Source organism: Phocoena sinus, chromosome 20, assembly GCF_008692025.1.
Source record: "Phocoena sinus isolate mPhoSin1 chromosome 20, mPhoSin1.pri, whole genome shotgun sequence".
Taxonomy (NCBI): domain Eukaryota; kingdom Metazoa; phylum Chordata; class Mammalia; order Artiodactyla; family Phocoenidae; genus Phocoena; species Phocoena sinus.
In genome coordinates, this window is record NC_045782.1 from 1,001,888 (window position 1) to 1,020,195 (window position 18,308).

At 54.6% G+C, this 18,308-nt stretch overlaps 1 protein-coding gene across 1 annotated transcript; it reads left to right on the forward strand.

Moving 5' to 3' along the window:
* The first annotated feature begins 66 nt into the window (after positions 1-66).
* GID4 (GID complex subunit 4 homolog) lies at positions 67-18,308 on the forward strand. Its single transcript, XM_032617556.1, has 6 exons — positions 67-487; positions 4,511-4,570; positions 9,546-9,653; positions 11,647-11,748; positions 13,001-13,131; positions 15,454-18,308. Exons 1-6 carry the CDS (start codon positions 299-301, stop codon positions 15,515-15,517), a joined length of 654 nt encoding a protein of 217 aa, XP_032473447.1. The 5' UTR covers positions 67-298; the 3' UTR covers positions 15,518-18,308.

Below are 18,308 nucleotides of genomic sequence, written 5' to 3' on the forward strand. Positions count from 1 at the left end.
GCCCGCCAATAGGCAGAAGCGCCGCGCTAGCCTGCTCCCGCCCCCCGGCGCGCCGGAGCCAATCGGAAGGGGTGTGTGTGCGAGCGCAGGCGGGGAGGGGGCTCGCTTAGCACCCGGAGGCCCTGCTCGCAGGTCCCGGGGTCCCGGTGGCGGCCGGAGCGCTGAGTCCGCAGGCGGCCGGCGGGTGGACCCCTCCCGCCCCACGCGCGCGCCGGCCTTACCCCCGGCCACCCTCCTCGGCTCCCGCGCGGCGGTGGTTCCTCCCCCTCCCCCAGCCCTGGCTCCGGGGGACCCCGCGATGCCGGTCCGCACCGAGTGTCCCCCGCCGGCCGGTGCCTCGGCCACCTCCGCCGCCTCGCTCATCCCGCCGCCGCCCATCAACACGCAGCAGCCCGGCGTGGCCACCAGCCTGCTCTACAGCGGCTCTAAGTTCCGCGGCCACCAGAAGAGCAAGGGTAACTCGTACGACGTGGAGGTGGTGCTGCAGGTGAGCCGGCTGCCGGGCCTCTCGCGGCGCCCACTGGCCGGGCCGCGCCGCCGCCCCCTCGAGCCCGCGGCCGCGGACGGGCCTCCTGCCCGGGCCTGCCGGGAGACTCCGGCGCACCCCAACTCTGCGGGCCAGAGCCGGGGACTGGCGGCCTCAGACCCGGCCCTATCTCCCCGTGGCCTGTCGCCCCAGGACCAGCCCTCCTTCTAGCCCTTCTCGGACCCCGAAGAGCTCTCCAGTGGTTCCCCCTGACTCGGGACCCTCCCAGGACTGAGACGTGCCTGCTGCCCCCTACGTTTTCCTCGGTCCCAGGAAGCCCAGGCTCTGGGGCCCGCCTCCTTCTCCTGGGGTTTCCTCCTTGGGGGACTTCCTCAGCCCTCTCCCTCCATTAGCCCCTGAGCTTGAGAGTCCCTAGCCTACCTACCCTGATTCCTGCCCCACCCCCCAGGCCGGGCCCTCATCCTGGGTGGGCTCCTCATCGTCTGTTAAGAAGCTGGCCTCCTAGCCCCCCAACCCCTAGTCTCTTCCTGGCCCAGGCTTCTCGTACTCCCTACCCCTGCCCTCTGGCCACTTCCAGGCTACTCCCAGTCTCCCTGGCCTGTCTGCCCAGATCTCCCTGTCCTACACCTCTGTTCTCCTCCTTCGGGGCTCCAGGGGACCCTCTTTCATGTTCTTAACTTTGATCGACATGGCCAGGGCTTCCTCCCAGTCTCTGATACCCATGTACTGGGAAATGTAACTCACTTGCTTTATTTCTCATACGGTATTTCCTTCCCGTGTCCACCCACCTCCCCCCATTTGACCTGGATTTCTGAGAACCTGCTGCCAGCCCCTAATGGCTTTGGAACTGCAGCTTCACCTGTCCCGGCCCTTTCCTGCACCTCACCCCTCTCATGCAAATGGGAGCACACTTGACATTTCTTCCCAGCCCAAGGAGATTGGCAGTGGTTGATACTCCATTTTCTCTCCCTCCTAGAAAACTGTTCCTTCTCTCTAGCTGCCCAGACCTGCATCAGGACCCACCTCCTCCTCCCTTTGCCCCTTTGTCCTTAGTCTGATACCTCACCTCCTAGGCTGTTCCCAGAAGCCCCCCCCAAACATCTGTTCTCTTGAAAGGCTTTCCAGAAGCTTTGAGGTCTTGTGTGAGGACAGAACGTAGTAAGTGTCTTTTCCTTATGCTTGCCCTTTGCCCTTTAATAATTTTAAATCTTAAACAGCCTCTTTTCTGAGCAAGTAGTTCTCCCACCTAAGAAACAGTTGTGGATGCGTTTTCTTTCCACTCACTGCAGAGCGCTCATCAGCCTCTTTTTTCTTACTGCTTTGTGGGAATAGATAATTTCTTTTGATTGGGAGAACTCCATTTCCGTGTTGTGTCTTTGGTCTATAAACTTAAATATCTATCATGAGCCACGATATTTATTGTAATTGAAAAGAGTAGGAGTTCCCTCGCGGTCCAGTGGTTAGGATTCGGTGCTTTCACGGTCATGGCCCGGGTTCAGTCCCAGGTCAGGGAACTGAGATCCGGCAAGCTGCAAGGTGCGGCCAAAAAAAAAGAAAAGTACCGTGGCTGAGTTATTTCAGTCTTCATGGTGAGATGCCTAATGTGGTAATCCCCCTTCTCTTTTGCTTCAAATGTGAGAGTTTAGTAGGAAGTTACAGGCCTTTTTACTTTTTGCAGCTAATCATAAAATTCTAGAAGTGAGATCCCCGGTGAGGATCATGTTTTCAGTGACCTTGAACTTGTGCCCCTTGTTGAGTTTGATGGTTTAGGATGGGGTCGAGGACAAGTGGCAGGGTAGCCAAGTGTCAGAAGAGAAGTTCGCCTTGGTTACTGCAACAGCTCCCCTCCCTTTCCTTAGTGTGTTGTTTCTGAATTCCTGTCAGGTGCCAACTTCCTTGGGAACCGCTGGGAGTGGGGATTGAGTTGGTGCACGACTGGTAGGTCCCAGGGCGGCCCGAGTGGAGGACCTGGCCGGTGGCTGGAGGCCCCTTGGAGTGGTGGTGGGGGCAGTGGTCTCAGCCAGGAATGCTGCCCTGTATCCGGACTGGTGAGTGGCTTGTCCGTCGTGGAGACAGTCAGTGGCGTGTGAATAGCTCCATCATCTGGTTTTTCAGCCAGGACTGGGTTCTTGGGCTCAGCCTTCTTAGAATACTTATGCTTTTTGTAACTTCATTTATTTCCTGTTTTCTTTCTGTTTTTCGGAACAGCTTTACTGAGATACGATACACCTATTAACACAATTCGCACATTTAAGGTGTACAATTCAGTCGTTTTTTGATGTAGTCACAAAGTTGTGTAATCATCACTGCAATCTAATTTTAGAACGTTTTCATCATCCCCAAAAGAACCCTTAGCTGTCACGCCCCTCCAACCCTAGGCAACCCCTTTTGTTTTTCACCTAAGATTTGCTTATTCTGGACTTTTCGTGTAAATGGAGTCATACAATAATGTGACCTTTCGTGTCTAGCTTCTTCCATTGAGCACAGTGTTTCGAGGTTCACCCACATCGTAGCAGGTGTCAGTGCTTCCTGACTTTTTATGGTTGCCTAATAGTCCCCTGTGTGGATCTACAGCATTTTGTTTATCCATTGATCCGTCCACGGGTATTTGGATTTTTTTCCACTCTGGGGCTGTTATGAACACGCTGCTGTGAGCATTCACATACAAGTTCTTATGTGGACATACGTCTTCCTTTCTCCTGATGTCTCCCTACCAGTGGAATACTGGGTCATATGGTAATTATTTGTTTAACATTTGAGGAACTGCCAGACTGATTTCCAAAGTGGCTGCATCATTTTGCATTCCCACCAGCAGTGTCTGCGGCTGCAGTTTATCCACATCCTCGTCAACACTTGTTATTGTCCCTCTTTTTGATTGTAGCCATCCTAGTGGGTGTGAGGTGATATCTCATTGTGGTTTTGATTTGAACTTCTGAGACGACCAACAACGTTGGGCCTCTTCTCATGCGCTTCTGGGGTGCCTTTTTTTTTTTGGAAATTCCAGTTTAAAGAGTTCCTCAAACGTTTGTGAGATTCTGACTGCTCTTTTGTTGTTGTTTTGTCACTGTGATTGCTCTCTTTCTCCTCTGCCATCCAAGAAGCTAAGAGTGAAGTGAAGGCCAGGTCACTGTGGAAGGAATATTAAAAAGAGCAGCTGTTGGACACAGCTGTGCTGTAAGACCTTCTTGCTGAGCACTTGTCTTGTTACCTTTCTCGTTGAGATGCCGGCCCGTTGTTCGGTCGAAGCTCTCTGCGCCGTGGTGGGTTTGAGTTCATCGAGATCAATTTGGGCAGAAAGGGAGAGACACATGCTTGGATGGAGGCCAGGATGAAATTCTGATTCCTGAGCAGGTGATAATCCATGCAAAGTGTTAGCCAGTTTTTAATCTTGTTAGCAAGTATCCTTGCCACCTGATACCCTTTCTGGCAGCTGTGAGACCCCAAACTATATTGAAATTCAGTGAGAATTGCATCCTTGAAACTTAAGGCCTTGGGTTAGAGCCGTGTGTCCTTTAACACAACTTCTTTACTGACCCCTGTGAGTTCGGATCAGCTGCTCGGTTCTGTCCGATGCCCAGGTCAGCAGGTGAGGACGTTTGCAGGGCTGTGGTGGTTTTCGGGTGGAGACCGTTGTCCCCGACACCGGGTGGTGGGACCGCCCCAGCTTCGTTGAAGCCCGCTTGCTTTGGTGCTGACCTCGTCTGGCTGGCTGAGTTCACTGCAGCTTTTAAGCACTGCCTTGGTGTTTGACTCATGGTGTATTGGAAGTAGTTGGGTCCCCAGACCTGGTAAATGCCACAAAATGTTCCTAGTTTCTTAAATGAGGCCTCACTCGATGTTGAACACTCAGCGTGCCACAGGACCTGTGAGCCCCAGGCTGCACTGGGCGAGCCAGCCTCCAGGCTCCCTCGCCCCCCACCCGCCTGCCGCCCTGGCCTCGAAGGGGCCTCTGCCTGCCGGACGTGATCCTGCTGTCTCCTGCTGGACCCTCCATTGGTAACGAGGCTGTGTGTGTCTTTTCAGCACGTGGACACGGGGAACTCGTACCTCTGTGGGTATCTGAAGATCAAAGGCCTTACTGAGGTAAGTGCCCCTCCCACGGGCAGGAGCCGGAGGGGGCCTCGGTCCTGAAGGGCCAGCAACCTCCACTCCTCAGGCCTGATTCAGGAGCCCCATTTCTAAGTGTGGTTCTTGCAGGGGGAGCGTAGAGCAGGCAGTTTGGACGTGTCCTGTTGGAAAACACGCAGACTCACAGACCGTTGACGTTTATAAACAGGTCACCATATGCCCAATGCTACTGATTTTACTTTAATCCTTTTTTTTTAAAGAAGATGTTGGGGGTAGGAGTTTATTAATTTATTTATTTTTGCTGTGTTGGGTCTTCGTTTCTGTGTGAGGGCTTTCTCTAGTTGTGGCAAGCGGGGGCCACTGTTTGTTATTTTTGTTTGTTTGTTTTGTTTTGTTTTGTTTTGCGGTACGCAGGCCTCTCACTGCTGTGGCCCCTCCCGTTGCAGAGCACAGGCTCCGGACGCTCAGGCTCAGCGGCCATGGCCCATGGGCCCAGCCGCTCCGCGGCACGCGGGATCCTCCCGGACCGGGGCACGAACCCACGCCCCCTGCATCCGCAGGCGGACTCCCAGCCACTGTGCCACCAGGGAAGCCCGGGGGCCACTCTTCATCGCGGTGCGCGGGCCTCTCACTGTTGCGGAGCACAGGCTCCAGACGCGCAGGCTCAGTAGTTGTAGCTCACAGGCCCAGTTGCTCTGCGGCATGTGGGATCCTCCCAGACCAGGGCTCGAACCTGTGTTCCTCGCATTGGCAGGCAGATTCTCAACCACTGCGCCACCAGGGAAGCCCCTTTAATCCTTTTTGAGGAAAACAAACATAGTAAGAACATGGCTGCCACCGTCATGGGTCAGTTTCAGCCTCTGGGCGAGCATCATTCCTCCAAGGACTGAGGTCTTCGCAGTTCGAAAACGTAGGTGTTTTCCTTTCTTTGAACCACCTTAAACCTCAGAACTCCTGGGAATATCGGAGGCAAGAGAGAGCGTGCTTTCTTTTCCCGCTGGTGAGCAGGCAGCAGGAGGGCCTGGCGCCACCTGGCCGAGGGTTGGAGGCCGCGGCGTTCGGCGGCGCTGCGCGGAGGGGCTGGTGGGCATCCTCGTGCCGCCTCTTCTGGCCCCACGACTGTCACCTCTGTCCATTCCAGTTTCCTCATCTGCGAGGTGAGAGCTCCAGGTGCCTGCTCTGTCTCCCGGGGAAGACACAGGGTCAGTGAGTGGGAGGCTCCGAGGGACCTGACAAGACTGGTCCTCCTCGGTCACTTGTTTGCGTCGCCCCCGTTCCTCCTGTTCTCGTGCTTCCCCACCGGGAGTCTGGGAATCTCCTGTGAAATTTGTTGTTGAGACAAAAAGGTATCTCTTCCCTCCTCTAGAAAACATCCAATCAAGTCAGGGTAGAAAATGACAGAAAAAGGAAGGGTTCTCACCCGGGAGTTTGTGCTAGTAGAAGACACACAGGAGGGCTTCCCTGGTGGCTCAGTGGTTGAGAGTCCGCCTGCCGATGCAGGGGACACGGGTTCGTGCTCCGGTCCGGGAAGATCCCACATGCTGCGGAGCAACTAAGCCTGTGTGCCACAACTACTGAGCCTGCGCTCTAGAGCCCGCGAGCCACAACTACTGAGCCCGTGCGCCTAGAGCCCATGCTCTGCAACAAGAGAAGCCACCGCCATGAGAAGCCCACGCACCGCAACAGGAGAGGCCACAGCAATGAGAGGCCCGCGTACCGCAAAAAAAAACAAAACAAAAAAAACCCAAGAAGACACACAGGAAACAGAATATGCTCAACTCTTAGGTGGCCAAACACATTTGTTGAGCGCGGAACATAGACATTTAACTCCATAAGGAAACCAGCAAAATCTGTAGCGTGGGATGTGGACACCAATTCCAAATGGTCACAGGAAGCTCTGTGCGAATGGTTAAGTAGGATGAAAAATCCACAAACCGTGTACGGAAATGCTGTGGACGTCCCACCAGGAGCAGGTGGCGCTAATGAAGGGAAGCGCCCCCGAGCCACCTACAGCCAGCCTCCTCTAAGGGGATGGGGTGCTGGCTTGGCCCTTCCCTGGGCCCGGCCCTTCCCGCCTGAAGCCGCCTTTTACTAGAGGAGGGCTGTGTTTCCTGAGGCCCTTCGTCCTGCCTGAGCGTCAGGAGTCTCTGAATTTTTTTAGTCCCTTTACTGAGATATAATTCACATAGCATACATTCACCCATGGACAATGTGCAGTCTAGGACCTCCCTGGCAGTCCAGTGGTTAGGGCTCCGTGCTTCCACCGCAGGGGGCACGGGTTCCATCCCTGGTTGGGGAACTAATATCCCGCAACACGCGGCCAAAAAAAAATAAAAAAGGGTACAATCTGTTGGCTTTCAGTATAGTCACAGCATTGTACAACTGTCTAACAGTTTTTTAAGTTACAAATCTAGTATATGGTCACTGTGGATAACTGGTAAAATGCAGAAAAGGGTGACGATTCTCTGAATGGTTTTACACCTGTTATAAAACACAGTTAACCATTTTGGTTTGCTTTTCCATTTATAGTTGTTGAAAAATCAAATACGTGATTTACTTTAAGGTAACTGAACGGTTTGGGTCATAGTCACGGTCTTCCTCGTCTGTACGGAAATAGGGAAGATTCACTGTTACATTGGAGATAAATTGCCTCTTATCTGCCTTACATTCACAAATAAGTACAGTTTTTGAAGTTTGTGCGCCTTGTGGAAATTAAATCCCAGAATTGTGAGAATGGGTGTCAAATAACATTCTCTTTGCAGTCCCGAGCCAGCCACCCGCGGGGAGAGGGGCGTCCCTGGGGAGGCCCGGCGGAGGTGGCTGGCACCCGGCCTGGGAGCCCAGCCTGGGGGTGTCATGGTCAGGCCTGCCACGCACTCTCCAGACAGTTTTGGACGCTCCCGAGGCTGAACCAGGGAGCCGGTCACACTCTCCGGAGCCACAGGTGCTCGTTTACTGCTGGTTTCAGAGGTTCTTGCTGACTTACTGGCCAGTCAACGTGAACCCCCCTGGAAGGCAGGTCTTCACGGAAAGCTGGAGCCACCTCCAGGCAGGTGAGCCTGGAGTCAGTGAGGGGAGTGGGACCTGGCACAGGGAGCCCACCCCTGGGGGGTGCTGGCCACCCCCCACCCCCTTTGTGACTCCCCCGCCAGCTGTAGTCAGGGCTTGAATGTCCTCGCCTGCCCTGTGAGAGGCTTTGTCTTTTTGGTTCCTTCTGTGCGTCTGACTCTCATTCATTAGGTGTTTATTTTATTTAATTTTGGAAGTTTGTGGGTACCTTGTGGTCACCCTGGTAGATTGCCTGAAACATTTGAGAGAGAAGTCAGAGCAGAATCACTTATTAGGAAAACTCGTGACTTGAACATAAGTATGTTCTTTGTGTTATAATAGGAGGACTTGATCATTTATCCTTCTATTTTAGGGAAGTCTTGATAAAACTCAGGAAGTCAATATACTGTCTATAGCTTTTTATTTAACGCCTCAAGTCCGCTGTCAGCTTACACAGAACTTTTTCCCTTAGCAGTCCTTCCTAAAACGGATGAGTATAGTTTGGTTTATACCTTTAAAAATCAGGTTTCCGGGCTTCCCTGGTGGTGCAGTGGTTGAGAGTCCGCCTGCCGGTGCAGGGGACGCGGGTTCATGCCCTGGTCCGGGAAGATCCCACATGCCGCGGAGCGGCTGGGCCCGTGAGCCATGGCCGCTGAGCCTGCGCGTCCGCAGCCTGTGTTCCACAACAGGAGAGGCCACAACAGTGAGAGGCCCACGTACCGCAAAAAAAAAAAAAAATCAGGTTTCCACTTAGGAACTTATCTCCTCTTTAATCTCTTCACTCTGTATCTATAAATATCTGTTTGAGGAACCCAGCACCAGTGTTGGGGTGAGGGCTGTGGTTTTGGGGGGGTGGCAAATCTGTAGTGTTTCGAGCTCACTGCTACGAGGACAGGCTGCCTGGATGTGTGTGGTAAAGCAGCCACGGCCTTTCTGGAAGCCCCGGTCCACGTGGCAGGGGAGCCGGGAGAAGTGGCAAAGCCATGAGAACAGATTTATTTTAAACGGGTAGTTAAGTTTGATGCCGATTGAGAGGGGCTTACATGGGGTGAGAAGAAAGCGGGACCTCTATGGTCCCAGGATTTTAGGGCGGTGACCCTTGCTGTGCCAGGCGGCGGGTCATCACCGCACCCTCGGGAGGTACCCGGGCGGGTGGGTGGTGCTGAGGGGCCACCTGGCAGTTGGGTTGGCTGGTTTCTAGAAATGCAGAGAAACGGTACACTTTTTTACAATGTTGACTTGTTCTTTCATAAATTTTTTCAAAATCTTTAGTGCTTCCTTACTATCAGAGGAACAAGTAGCAAGGTTGCCCGGAGTATTCCAAGCACCCAATAAGGATGACGGCTTATTTGTTTTTCCAGACGTCGTGACTTCCCAGGGCCGACGTGATTTATCAATGTTTCCCATCGTATAAGCTGTCTTAGCTCATGCGATAGAATTATACGAATGCCTAATACATGAAGGTATTCTACCAACCTCCGCCTGCCCCCCAAAGCTGAAGAGTCGGCGTAAAAGGGACAGGCTGAGCCAGTTTGAGAAGCAGTGGCTGAGCCGTGGCACGAGGGAGGTGGAGCTTGATTTCGGAGCCTCTCTGGGTATTCGCCTTGGAAAGTAAAACCTATCAAGTTACCATCTGCTTTGTATTCAGAAATAACCTGTCCGAATATCTTTTCTGAGCCATCAACACTTAACAAGTGCGCCAAAGAAGGGTTCTCTGCTTCTGGCAAAGGCCCCGGAATCCAACAGACCCCCTCCCCCCAGCCCCTTCACTTCAGGCTCCCTCCACGGCCGTGGGCGTCGCTGGTCTGGGTGGTTGCTCAGCAGTGTGGTGGTCATTTCTGCAAAGTTTTGGGGAGAAATTACAGCGAGGTTGGTTTTTTCCTTTGTGGAAGGTTACAACTGCTGTTTGACGTCGTTTTTGACATTTGGGTTCTTACCATAGGAGTATCCAACCCTCACGACCTTCTTTGAAGGAGAAATAATCAGCAAAAAGCACCCTTTCTTAACCCGAAAGTGGGATGCGGACGAGGATGTTGACCGCAAGCACTGGGTGAGTGCCCCTCTGCTCTGGGGAAGCCTGCGGACGGCCTCTGCCTTTAGGGTGGGCCAGGGCGGAGGTGCAGTTCCCCCTCACGAGCAGGACCTCAGGGCCGCTCCGCCCCTGGAAACGCCTGCACCTGTCAAGCACGGGTGTGTGCTCGCAGCCGTGAGCTCCTCAAGACAGCTCAGAGCTCCTCCTCGAGCCTTTTCGCCAGGGCCACGCGAGTCTTGTGTCTTTAAAAACCCATTTCTCAGCCGGTCGTTAAAGCCTTTGGCTTAGCTGGCTGTGGCGAGGATGAACTTTGGTTTCACACCGAGGAAGTCCAGTGCGCTCACCCCTAAAGCACCCAGGATGAGGTGTCAGTAGTGGAGATTCCAGAGCAACTCACTGTCCCTGCCACCACTCCTGGCTGTGTACGCGCTCTCCTGCTTCCGGACCCACGGTCTCCTGGGGGGCCCCTCCTGCAGACACTCTGAGTCAGCGTCCTTGTAGGTGAGCTGCTTTCTCATACTTGAGTTAGGAAAGAAACATCTATCAAATGCTGAGTTTCGATTGAATTTAAACTTGAGCTTTTAAATGTAGCAAGCAGACGCTGAGATAGATGGCCACCTGTGTTTCTAATAGAGTACGAACGGGGCCGAGCGTCTGGAAGTTGGGGAGCCTGGAAGGTGCCGCTGTCGGGGAGCACCCCTGGGAGCCGTCAGGCCCCGCCCTGGCTGGCTCTCCCCGCCCGGCACCCACCTCTCCTGCACAGCCCAGCGAGCACACGGCCTGTCTTCCTTCCAACTTTGTTTTCCATTTCAAATTGGTCCTGCGAAAAGCAAGGTCTTTGAGGCCCAATGAAAACTCAGTTTGAGGCTGGTTGGCTGCTGGTGAAGAACCTGGAGAGCAGCTCGAACTTCCCGTTGCCTTTCGTTAGAGCTGGAGACACCCGGACTCCAGCCTTCCTAGGCTGGGTTGAACTATTTTGAGTGAAAGAGGGGCTGGGAAGGCCACCCTGGGCCCCGGCCTGCTGGGCGTGCGAGGTCGGGCATGTGGACGGTTTCCCTCCAGGAGCACTGGCTGCCTTCGCGGGACTCAGGGTTTCCCGATGCCCTCTCCCCACGTGGGATTCCCAGACTCCCACGTGGGTCCCAGGGGCTCTAGTGCCCCTCTGTCTGTTGGGGAGCCACGATGTCTACTGCACACTGCGGTCAGGACACTGTAGTTGACCCTCGAGTTTTCCTGAATGAGATTTGAAGTGGGTATTATGATAAAGGGATAAAAGATAATGGTGATTATCGTTATCGCGATAAAGATTCCTCACACGTAATCTACTTAGAATAAAAATATCTGTGTGACAGATTCTATGACTTAATACCTCTCTGTCTTAACTTTTTACTCAGGAGGTTTTTTTATAGAATTAATACATACTTATTTTTAAATATTTGGAGGAAACAAAAGCAAAACATCTATAATGCCGAACACCTAAAGCTAAAGCAGGGGTTGACCTTTTCCTAAATCTCTTTTGAGTATATGGACTTTTTTTTTTTTTTTTTAACAAAAACATGATCATAAAGGTACAGCTTTGTTGCCGTAACCAAGTGTTACTTGTTTCTGGTCTCAGCTAGCTGGCCCCAAGCCACCAGGCCGCTGCGTTGTCAGGGGACCCCACTTTACTAACTCCCCCAACCCTGGCACTACAGGCTGGTTCAGCCTGAGTCTTTGCCCCCGTTGGTTGATGTACGGAGACCCCGTCCCTGATCATCCGGCTACGTCTGTCTGGGGTGAGGTGTGAGAGAAGGCCTGGGGTTGCATCCATCCCCGTTCGGCACCCTTTCCTGGGCGCGTTAGCTAGGCAGGCGTAGGGTCCGGGCATCTGCCCCGGGGTCCAGGCCCCAGTGCATGGGGTGACCGGACGCTCCCTGCCCGCCAGCCGCCGCCTCGCCCTGGAGGGACCACTGCCCAGCACACCTGCCACCCCCTCTGTCCCTCATTCTCATACTCTGCTTTTGGCTTTCAGGGCAAGTTTCTGGCTTTTTATCAGTACGCAAAATCGTTTAATTCAGACGACTTTGATTACGAAGAGCTGAAGAGCGGGGACTATGTCTTCATGAGGTGGAAGGTAAGGCTGCCTGGCTGTGCCGGCCTGTGGTGTGGCCCCCGGGTCCCAGGCCCCTCAGGCCCATTCTCACCCTCCGTGTGGAGCAGGCGCAGCTCCGGGCGGGACCCAGGCCTGGGGCGGCACCCTCCACGCTCTTGTGTCCTCTCCCTTTGTTCTCTCCGGCGACCCTGCAGGCTCGGTCATCCCAAGTGTCCTGTGTACTCAGGAGACCCCCATCGTCTCAGCCCCTGAGTGACCTCGCCCGGGCTTTGGGCCGTCACGGCGCCCCCGGTCCCTCCAGCTCAGGAAACACGGGGCTGGGGACAGAATTTGGGTTTTCCCCCAGCCCTTGAGAACCCCATTGGGCCAGGCTCACTGGGTCGGCTCTGATGCCCCCTCCAGTATTTCCTGGGTTAGAGCCACAGGGTCCTGAATTCAGCAGGCGAGTGTGTGAAATCACTTCGAGAACCTACACCCCCCTCCAACCCCTCACCCCCAAGCTGTAGTAAAAAGCCGCTTTATGGTGAAATCTCGCCAGCTTTCCTACAGATGAATCCTGTAGCACCCTCATTCCCGGTCTGTGTTTCTATGGTAAGAACTGGGGCAGGGGCTTGGCACTGGCAGCAGACAGGCAGGTGCCGGGGGAAAACCTGAGTCCCGCCTCGCAGCCAGCCAACTAAGCAACCCACTAAAGGAAGTGTCGGGTGAGACTCTACTTTAAAATTAATTTGAAAAACTACAATTTCAGAGACGGGGGAAAGGGAAGGAGAGTTGCTTGTTCTCCAAGAGTTTCTCACGCAGGGAAACTCCCCCGTGGGCCGTCTAGGCCTCCCGCGGGCCCTGACCTCGCCCCCCAGGGGGCTGGCTCTGCCCGGGGTCTGAGGACAGCAGCACCATTCTGACCGCTGCTGATGGGGGGGGTCCCCAGGGCGAGCGAGCACCACCTGCCCTTGGGGTGAGGCCCGGGCCATAGAAGTGACCCTCGGCTCTCAAGGTGACCGGGAGCCTAGTGACGGTTCCTGGGGTGCAGCAGAAGCGTGAGTCCGCGGCTCAGGGGTGGGAAGGTTGTGATGTACTCTCGAGGCGTGGGCACCACGGCGCCCGCTCTCGGCTCTGACCCCGGTGACCTCGACGCGTGGTGGCCGTGTTCGTATGTTGAACATGCGAGTGGCTCGGGGGTTCACAGTTGCCTAGCAAGCCACCTGCAGGGGGGCAGGGAGGCCTGGGGGGCCGGAGCCCCCAGCGCTGACCCTCCATCCCCATCCATGTGCAGGAGCAGTTCCTGGTCCCGGACCACACGATCAAGGACATCAGCGGTGCTTCCTTTGCCGGCTTTTACTATATCTGTTTCCAGAAGTCGGCGGCCTCCATAGAGGGCTACTATTACCACAGGAGCTCGGAATGGTAAGGACCGGCCGCCGAGGCCTCATTTCTTGAGGGGCTCACTTCCGTCCACAGGGCAGTGTAAACAAAGTAAAAAAATGAAGTTCTGGGTACGGGAACTCATAGCTAAACGCTTTCAAGCAGCAAATATTTTCAGCTATGTTTATCTCAATCTTGCGGGTCTTGTATTTGTTCCTCCCCAGTTTAATCAGTAACTGAAGTGTCAGACCCCGCTGTGGACGGCGGGAACTTGGCTGTCAGCGGCCTTTTTAACTTTGTGCTCACGCTCCCACCTGGTGCCAGCCGGTGACCGGCGCCTGCGGGCGTGGTCGGCCCTGCCCTGGGCCTCTGCCCCGGTGACAGCCGCGTGCCACCCGAGGGCTGGTGTTTGCCACCTTTGCGGGCCTTCTCGTGGCTCCTTGAGCTTTTGTGAGCGCACCGTTATCCCTGAAGGGCAGACGGTATCATGAAATACCTGATTTCCTCTCTGAATGTGGAAATTATTTCCTTGCGACTTTTGCACACTTTGAAGGCTCCTGCGGGACGCTGCGTGGGGCTACCCAGCGACAACTGAGTGCCCGGGGCTCCATGCAGCCCCGGCCTCTGTGGGAGCAGCCGTTGTTGGGGTGTCAACACCTGTTCAGCTTTCAAATGAGTTTTTAAAACTTTTCCTATCCTTTTAAAAATACCCGCTTTACGGAGATCCAGTTCACCTGCTGTGCAGTCTCCTCGCTGACAGCGTCCAGTCCAGAGGGCTCTCGTGTCGACAGAGTTGTGCCGCCATCACTGCACTCAATTTCAGAACGTTTTCGTCGGCACGAGAGGGAACCCTGTCCCCCTGAGCTGTCACCCCACCTCCCCGCCCCCTCCAGCCCCAGGCAACCACTAATCTGCTCTCTCTAAGTACAAGTTTGCCTGTCCTGGACGTGTCATGCAGACGGGCCCGCGTACCGTGTGCCCTCTGTGTCTGAGCATCGGCTTTGAAGGGCCCCGGGTTGCGGTGCGTGTCAGTTCTTCGTCTTTACGTTGCTGAGTGATTTCCCGTCGTGTGGATGGACCACCTTGTCTTTATCTGTTCATCGGTGGATGGACACGTGGGTCATTCCCACCTTTCGGCTGCTGTGGACGTGGGTGTGCAAGAGCCTGAGTCCCTGCTTTCAGTTCCTCTGGTCACATAGCTGGGGTGGGATTGCCGGGTCACGGGGTATTCTATGTTTCCCTTTTCAGGGAACTGTTTCCCACAGCGGCTGCACCTTTTCACATTCCCACCAGTGATGCACAAAGGTTCCGCTTCTCCCGTTTCCCCGTGTCCTTCCCAACATTTAGGATTACAGCCATCCCACTGGGTGCAAAGGCCTAGGGTTAGGGTTCTGATGGCTAATGCATCGTCCTTTCTTTTCCTTTTTTTTTTTTTTTTTTTTTTTGGCTACATTGGGTCTTCTTTGCGGCACACGGGCTTTCTCTAGTTGCGGTGAGCAGGGGCTACTCTTTGTTGCGGTGCCTGGGCTTCTCATTGCGGTGGCTTCTCTTGTTGCAGAGCGTGGGCTCTAGGCGCACAGGCTCAGTAGTTGCGGCACACGGGCTTAGTTGCTCCGTGGCATGTGGGATCTCCCGGGACCAGGGCTTGAACCCGTGTCCCCTGCACTGGCAGGCGGATTCTTAACCACTGCGCCACCAGGGAAGCCCCCATCGTCCCTTCTTGTTGATTGTTTTGGGTAAGAGATAAACTGCTCTTCTCTGTGCTGCTCCTCCCTCTTCCGTGGACGGGGTGGGGGGAGCCGACACACTGAGCGTCCCCGAGTGGGGACTGTCCCGTCCCGTTTATCCTTCATCTGCTTCCCTCCTCGGAGCACCCGTCACGGGGGCGCACACCCCACAGAGCCCTCGGATGCCCTAACAGCCGCGTCTAGGGAGAAGGAAGATGAAGTCGCTAAGGTTGGGGGAGGGGGTGGCTGTGACGTCATCGATCCCAAGCTCTCCGGATCTCTGCTCTGCAGGTCGCACGGCTTCGGAGGAAAGCAGGGCGGTGGGGAGGGCTGGAGGGCCTGGTCTGCACCCTCCCCCAGAGGACTTGGCCTCTCGTTTCCTGAGACAGGCTGTCTTTGCTTCAGGATTGGAGCAGGGCCCACAAACAGCAGGTTTTCTGCGTAGTCCAGGGGGATTAACCAGAGAAATGGAAACAAGGCCAAGCTCAGCTCCCCTGACGGAGTCTGAGATGAGCCAGCGTTTCATGTAGGCGTGGGCTCTGCGGGCGCCGGTGGGGCAGGCTCCACACCCTGTGCTGGTTTTCAGGATGCTCTGACGATCCCCCCCCCCCCCGCCACCCTCCTCTCCTCCCTACAGGTATCAGTCGCTCAATCTCACTCATGTTCCAGAACACAGCGCGCCCATCTACGAATTCCGGTGACAGCGGTCTGGGACAGCAACTAGATAAACTGAACTTGGCAAAAAAGAAATTTGCCAAGAAAACTGTGTACCTGCCAGAACCAGGAGAACGTGTGTTCCTGTTTCTTCACGAGCAGACTCGCATCAGAAAGCATGAATGTCAACCCACGGCATCCGAGGCGTGCGGCCGACCGGCGAGGGCAGGTGGAGGGCGGCCTCGGTTCCTCTTCCCTCTCTGTGGCAGTTTGGTCTTAAGCTGTTTTTAAGCTACCGTAAATGCACTTTTCCTCCTGCACAGCTGACTTCTGTATCACTGAGACGCACATCCCTTCCCCCATGCCCCCCTCCATCCCCGGCCCCCCTCGGCCTTGGTGCTCAGTGGGCCCCACCAGGCCCCCCGGCCCCCGGTTGCTTACTCTGGTAGCTCAAGGGGCGGCCGAGCCCAGCAGCCGTGTGCCCCCGGAGCCCTGTGCAGGGAGACGGCCAATTGCTCGGCGGGGTTGGGGCACTGCCAGCCCTGGGATGCTCACGCTGAGCTAGTCAGTGGCCGGCAGCTTCCCCGGGCCTGCCGTCCAGGTCACAGGATTTAAGGCTTCCTGATCCCTGGCAGGGACAGATTCCCGTCCTGCTCACTCAGCACGTTTGCTCCAAACTTTTGAACTTGAGGGCAATACTAAACTTAAAAAAAAAAAAAAAAAAAAAAAGGTTTTTTTATTACAAAATTATTTTTATGGTCCCTTGAACAAGGACCCTATGGCAAATGCACAATTATTCAGAATTACATTTTATCGTTTTCACATTGAAAACAGCAAATGTTGACTTAGTAGTTTTTATACCTATATCTATTTGTAAATGTATATTCAATCAGCCAGCAGTTTGAAACTGGTCATGTGGTACAGAAGCTTTGCAGCATTGCGTCGGTCACAGCGCTAAACGTGAGAGCCGTTTCGGGGGCCGGTTTAGCATTTGTGCGTCCTCCTTTCGCTACTCAGAACAGCAGTGCTTCGTGGCGCCCTGTCCCATCAGGCAGCTCAGCAGCGTTGGTGTGGGGGAGGGGTGGGAGCGTATGAGCACTCCCAAAGAGCTCGAGGCTCACGTGCCAAAGTGTGTGTGTGTCTGTGCGCGTGCGCGTGCAGTTGTGTCGTTTAAATGTTTAGAAAGCCTCATAGCGTGGCATCCGCTGTAGCCCGCAGATGTGGGCAGGGCTTGGGGGATTGGCATTTGCTGGTGCTTTACAAGACTTGCTCAGAATACTGGAGGGAAAGCTTTAACAACGAGGTAGTATTTTAACCCACGGGAGCAAAACAAACGCGAGGTGCATGTCCACGGGCGGAGTAAGAAAGCACAAAGCCCTTCCGTCTAGGTGCGTGGTGGGGCAATCTTTTTTTCCCAAGAAGTGACTTTTCGTTTATTGACGTACGTACTGTATGTTCCTGAGGTTGAGTCAGGAGAAGCCTTAAAGGAGAAGTGTTGGGGAAGGTGGTGGGTGGGTGTCAGGGCCGCTGGGCTGTGTGGTCCTGAAGCTCCCTGCGGGGATGCACCTGGAAAGGCCAGGGCCTGGGGACCCTGGAAAATTGCCTGGTGGCTGCATTGGGGAGATGCTTCACGTCTGTCTCCAGAGATGAGTCAGAAATGTTTCCCAGATTTTAAAACTCCCAAAGGCAGTGGAGTGGCTGGCTCTGGTCAATCCCAGCTGGGGGCACAAGGCCTGGGCCAGCGCCGCAGGGTGTAACCAGCTCCTGGAAGGGTTCAGGTGCCACTCAGAATGCCGCGGGTGAGGTCCGCCTGGAGCCTGTCGGGGCCGCGTGCGCGTCCTCCAGCGGGCAGGGCAGGGTGTCTGCGTGGCGCTGCTGCCCGGGCGGGCCGGGCTCTGTTGTGGGCTGGCTTCCTTGCTGAGCCAGGGGTCAAGTGCAGCGGTGTTTGGGGCTGAAGAAGTGGTACCCTTTGCCAGCTCTTTGGGACACACCTGTGATGAAGATTGGTTCTCGTACAAACCTGTCTGTCGAGGATGCAGAAGGGGTGGTCTCCACATCCCGTGAGTAACTCCCAGACCACCTGCCCTGACTTAGCTCCCGAAGGAGCTCGGGCGGTCATCCCCAGCCCAGGTTATTCTTTCCTGGGCCTTCTCGTAAACCCACATGCCTCTGCTTCTATGTGCAGTGTTTTTGGTTGACTCTTGTGTTCATCGTCGAGAAACGAGGGCAGATGCACACTCCCTGCCATCTCCCCCACCCCACCCTCAGGACTCAGCTCCTGCTCTGCTCAGATGCCCTCCACCCCGCACTCTCAGCCTCGCCACTGCTGCTGGTGTCGTCCCTTCCCACCCACCCATCCTTTCAGACTCGACGGCGTCTCAGCTGCGGTCCCACGGTAACGAAGCGGATGCCTCCCGTCAAGCAGAAGGTCCATCTGCCTGCTGGCTCTGTGGTGATGTGCACGGCACGAACTCCAGGGGAGCAAAGGGGGCTTTTCAATGTCTTTTGCTTTCAGAAACAGGGAATTTATATTCTAAGGCCTTGAATTGATTTTTTTTTTCCTCATAAATAGTCAGATAAGCTAATTTTTAAAAAGAAATGCCATTGAGTATGTGCATTGTGGTTTAAAATTACTAACGAGTTCTGGGAAAGAAAAGTAATATTTGATTTTGAATCTTACATGTTTTTAAAAATTAGATTTGAATGGGCAAAAAGTATTTTGTTTCTTTAGGGAGTACATGTGGAAAGGGTTTGAGGGTTTGGGACGGGAGAAGTATTTTGCAGAGCTATCAATGTCCAAATAATTTTTAAAAAATAATAAAGGTATTTAAGCAGTGA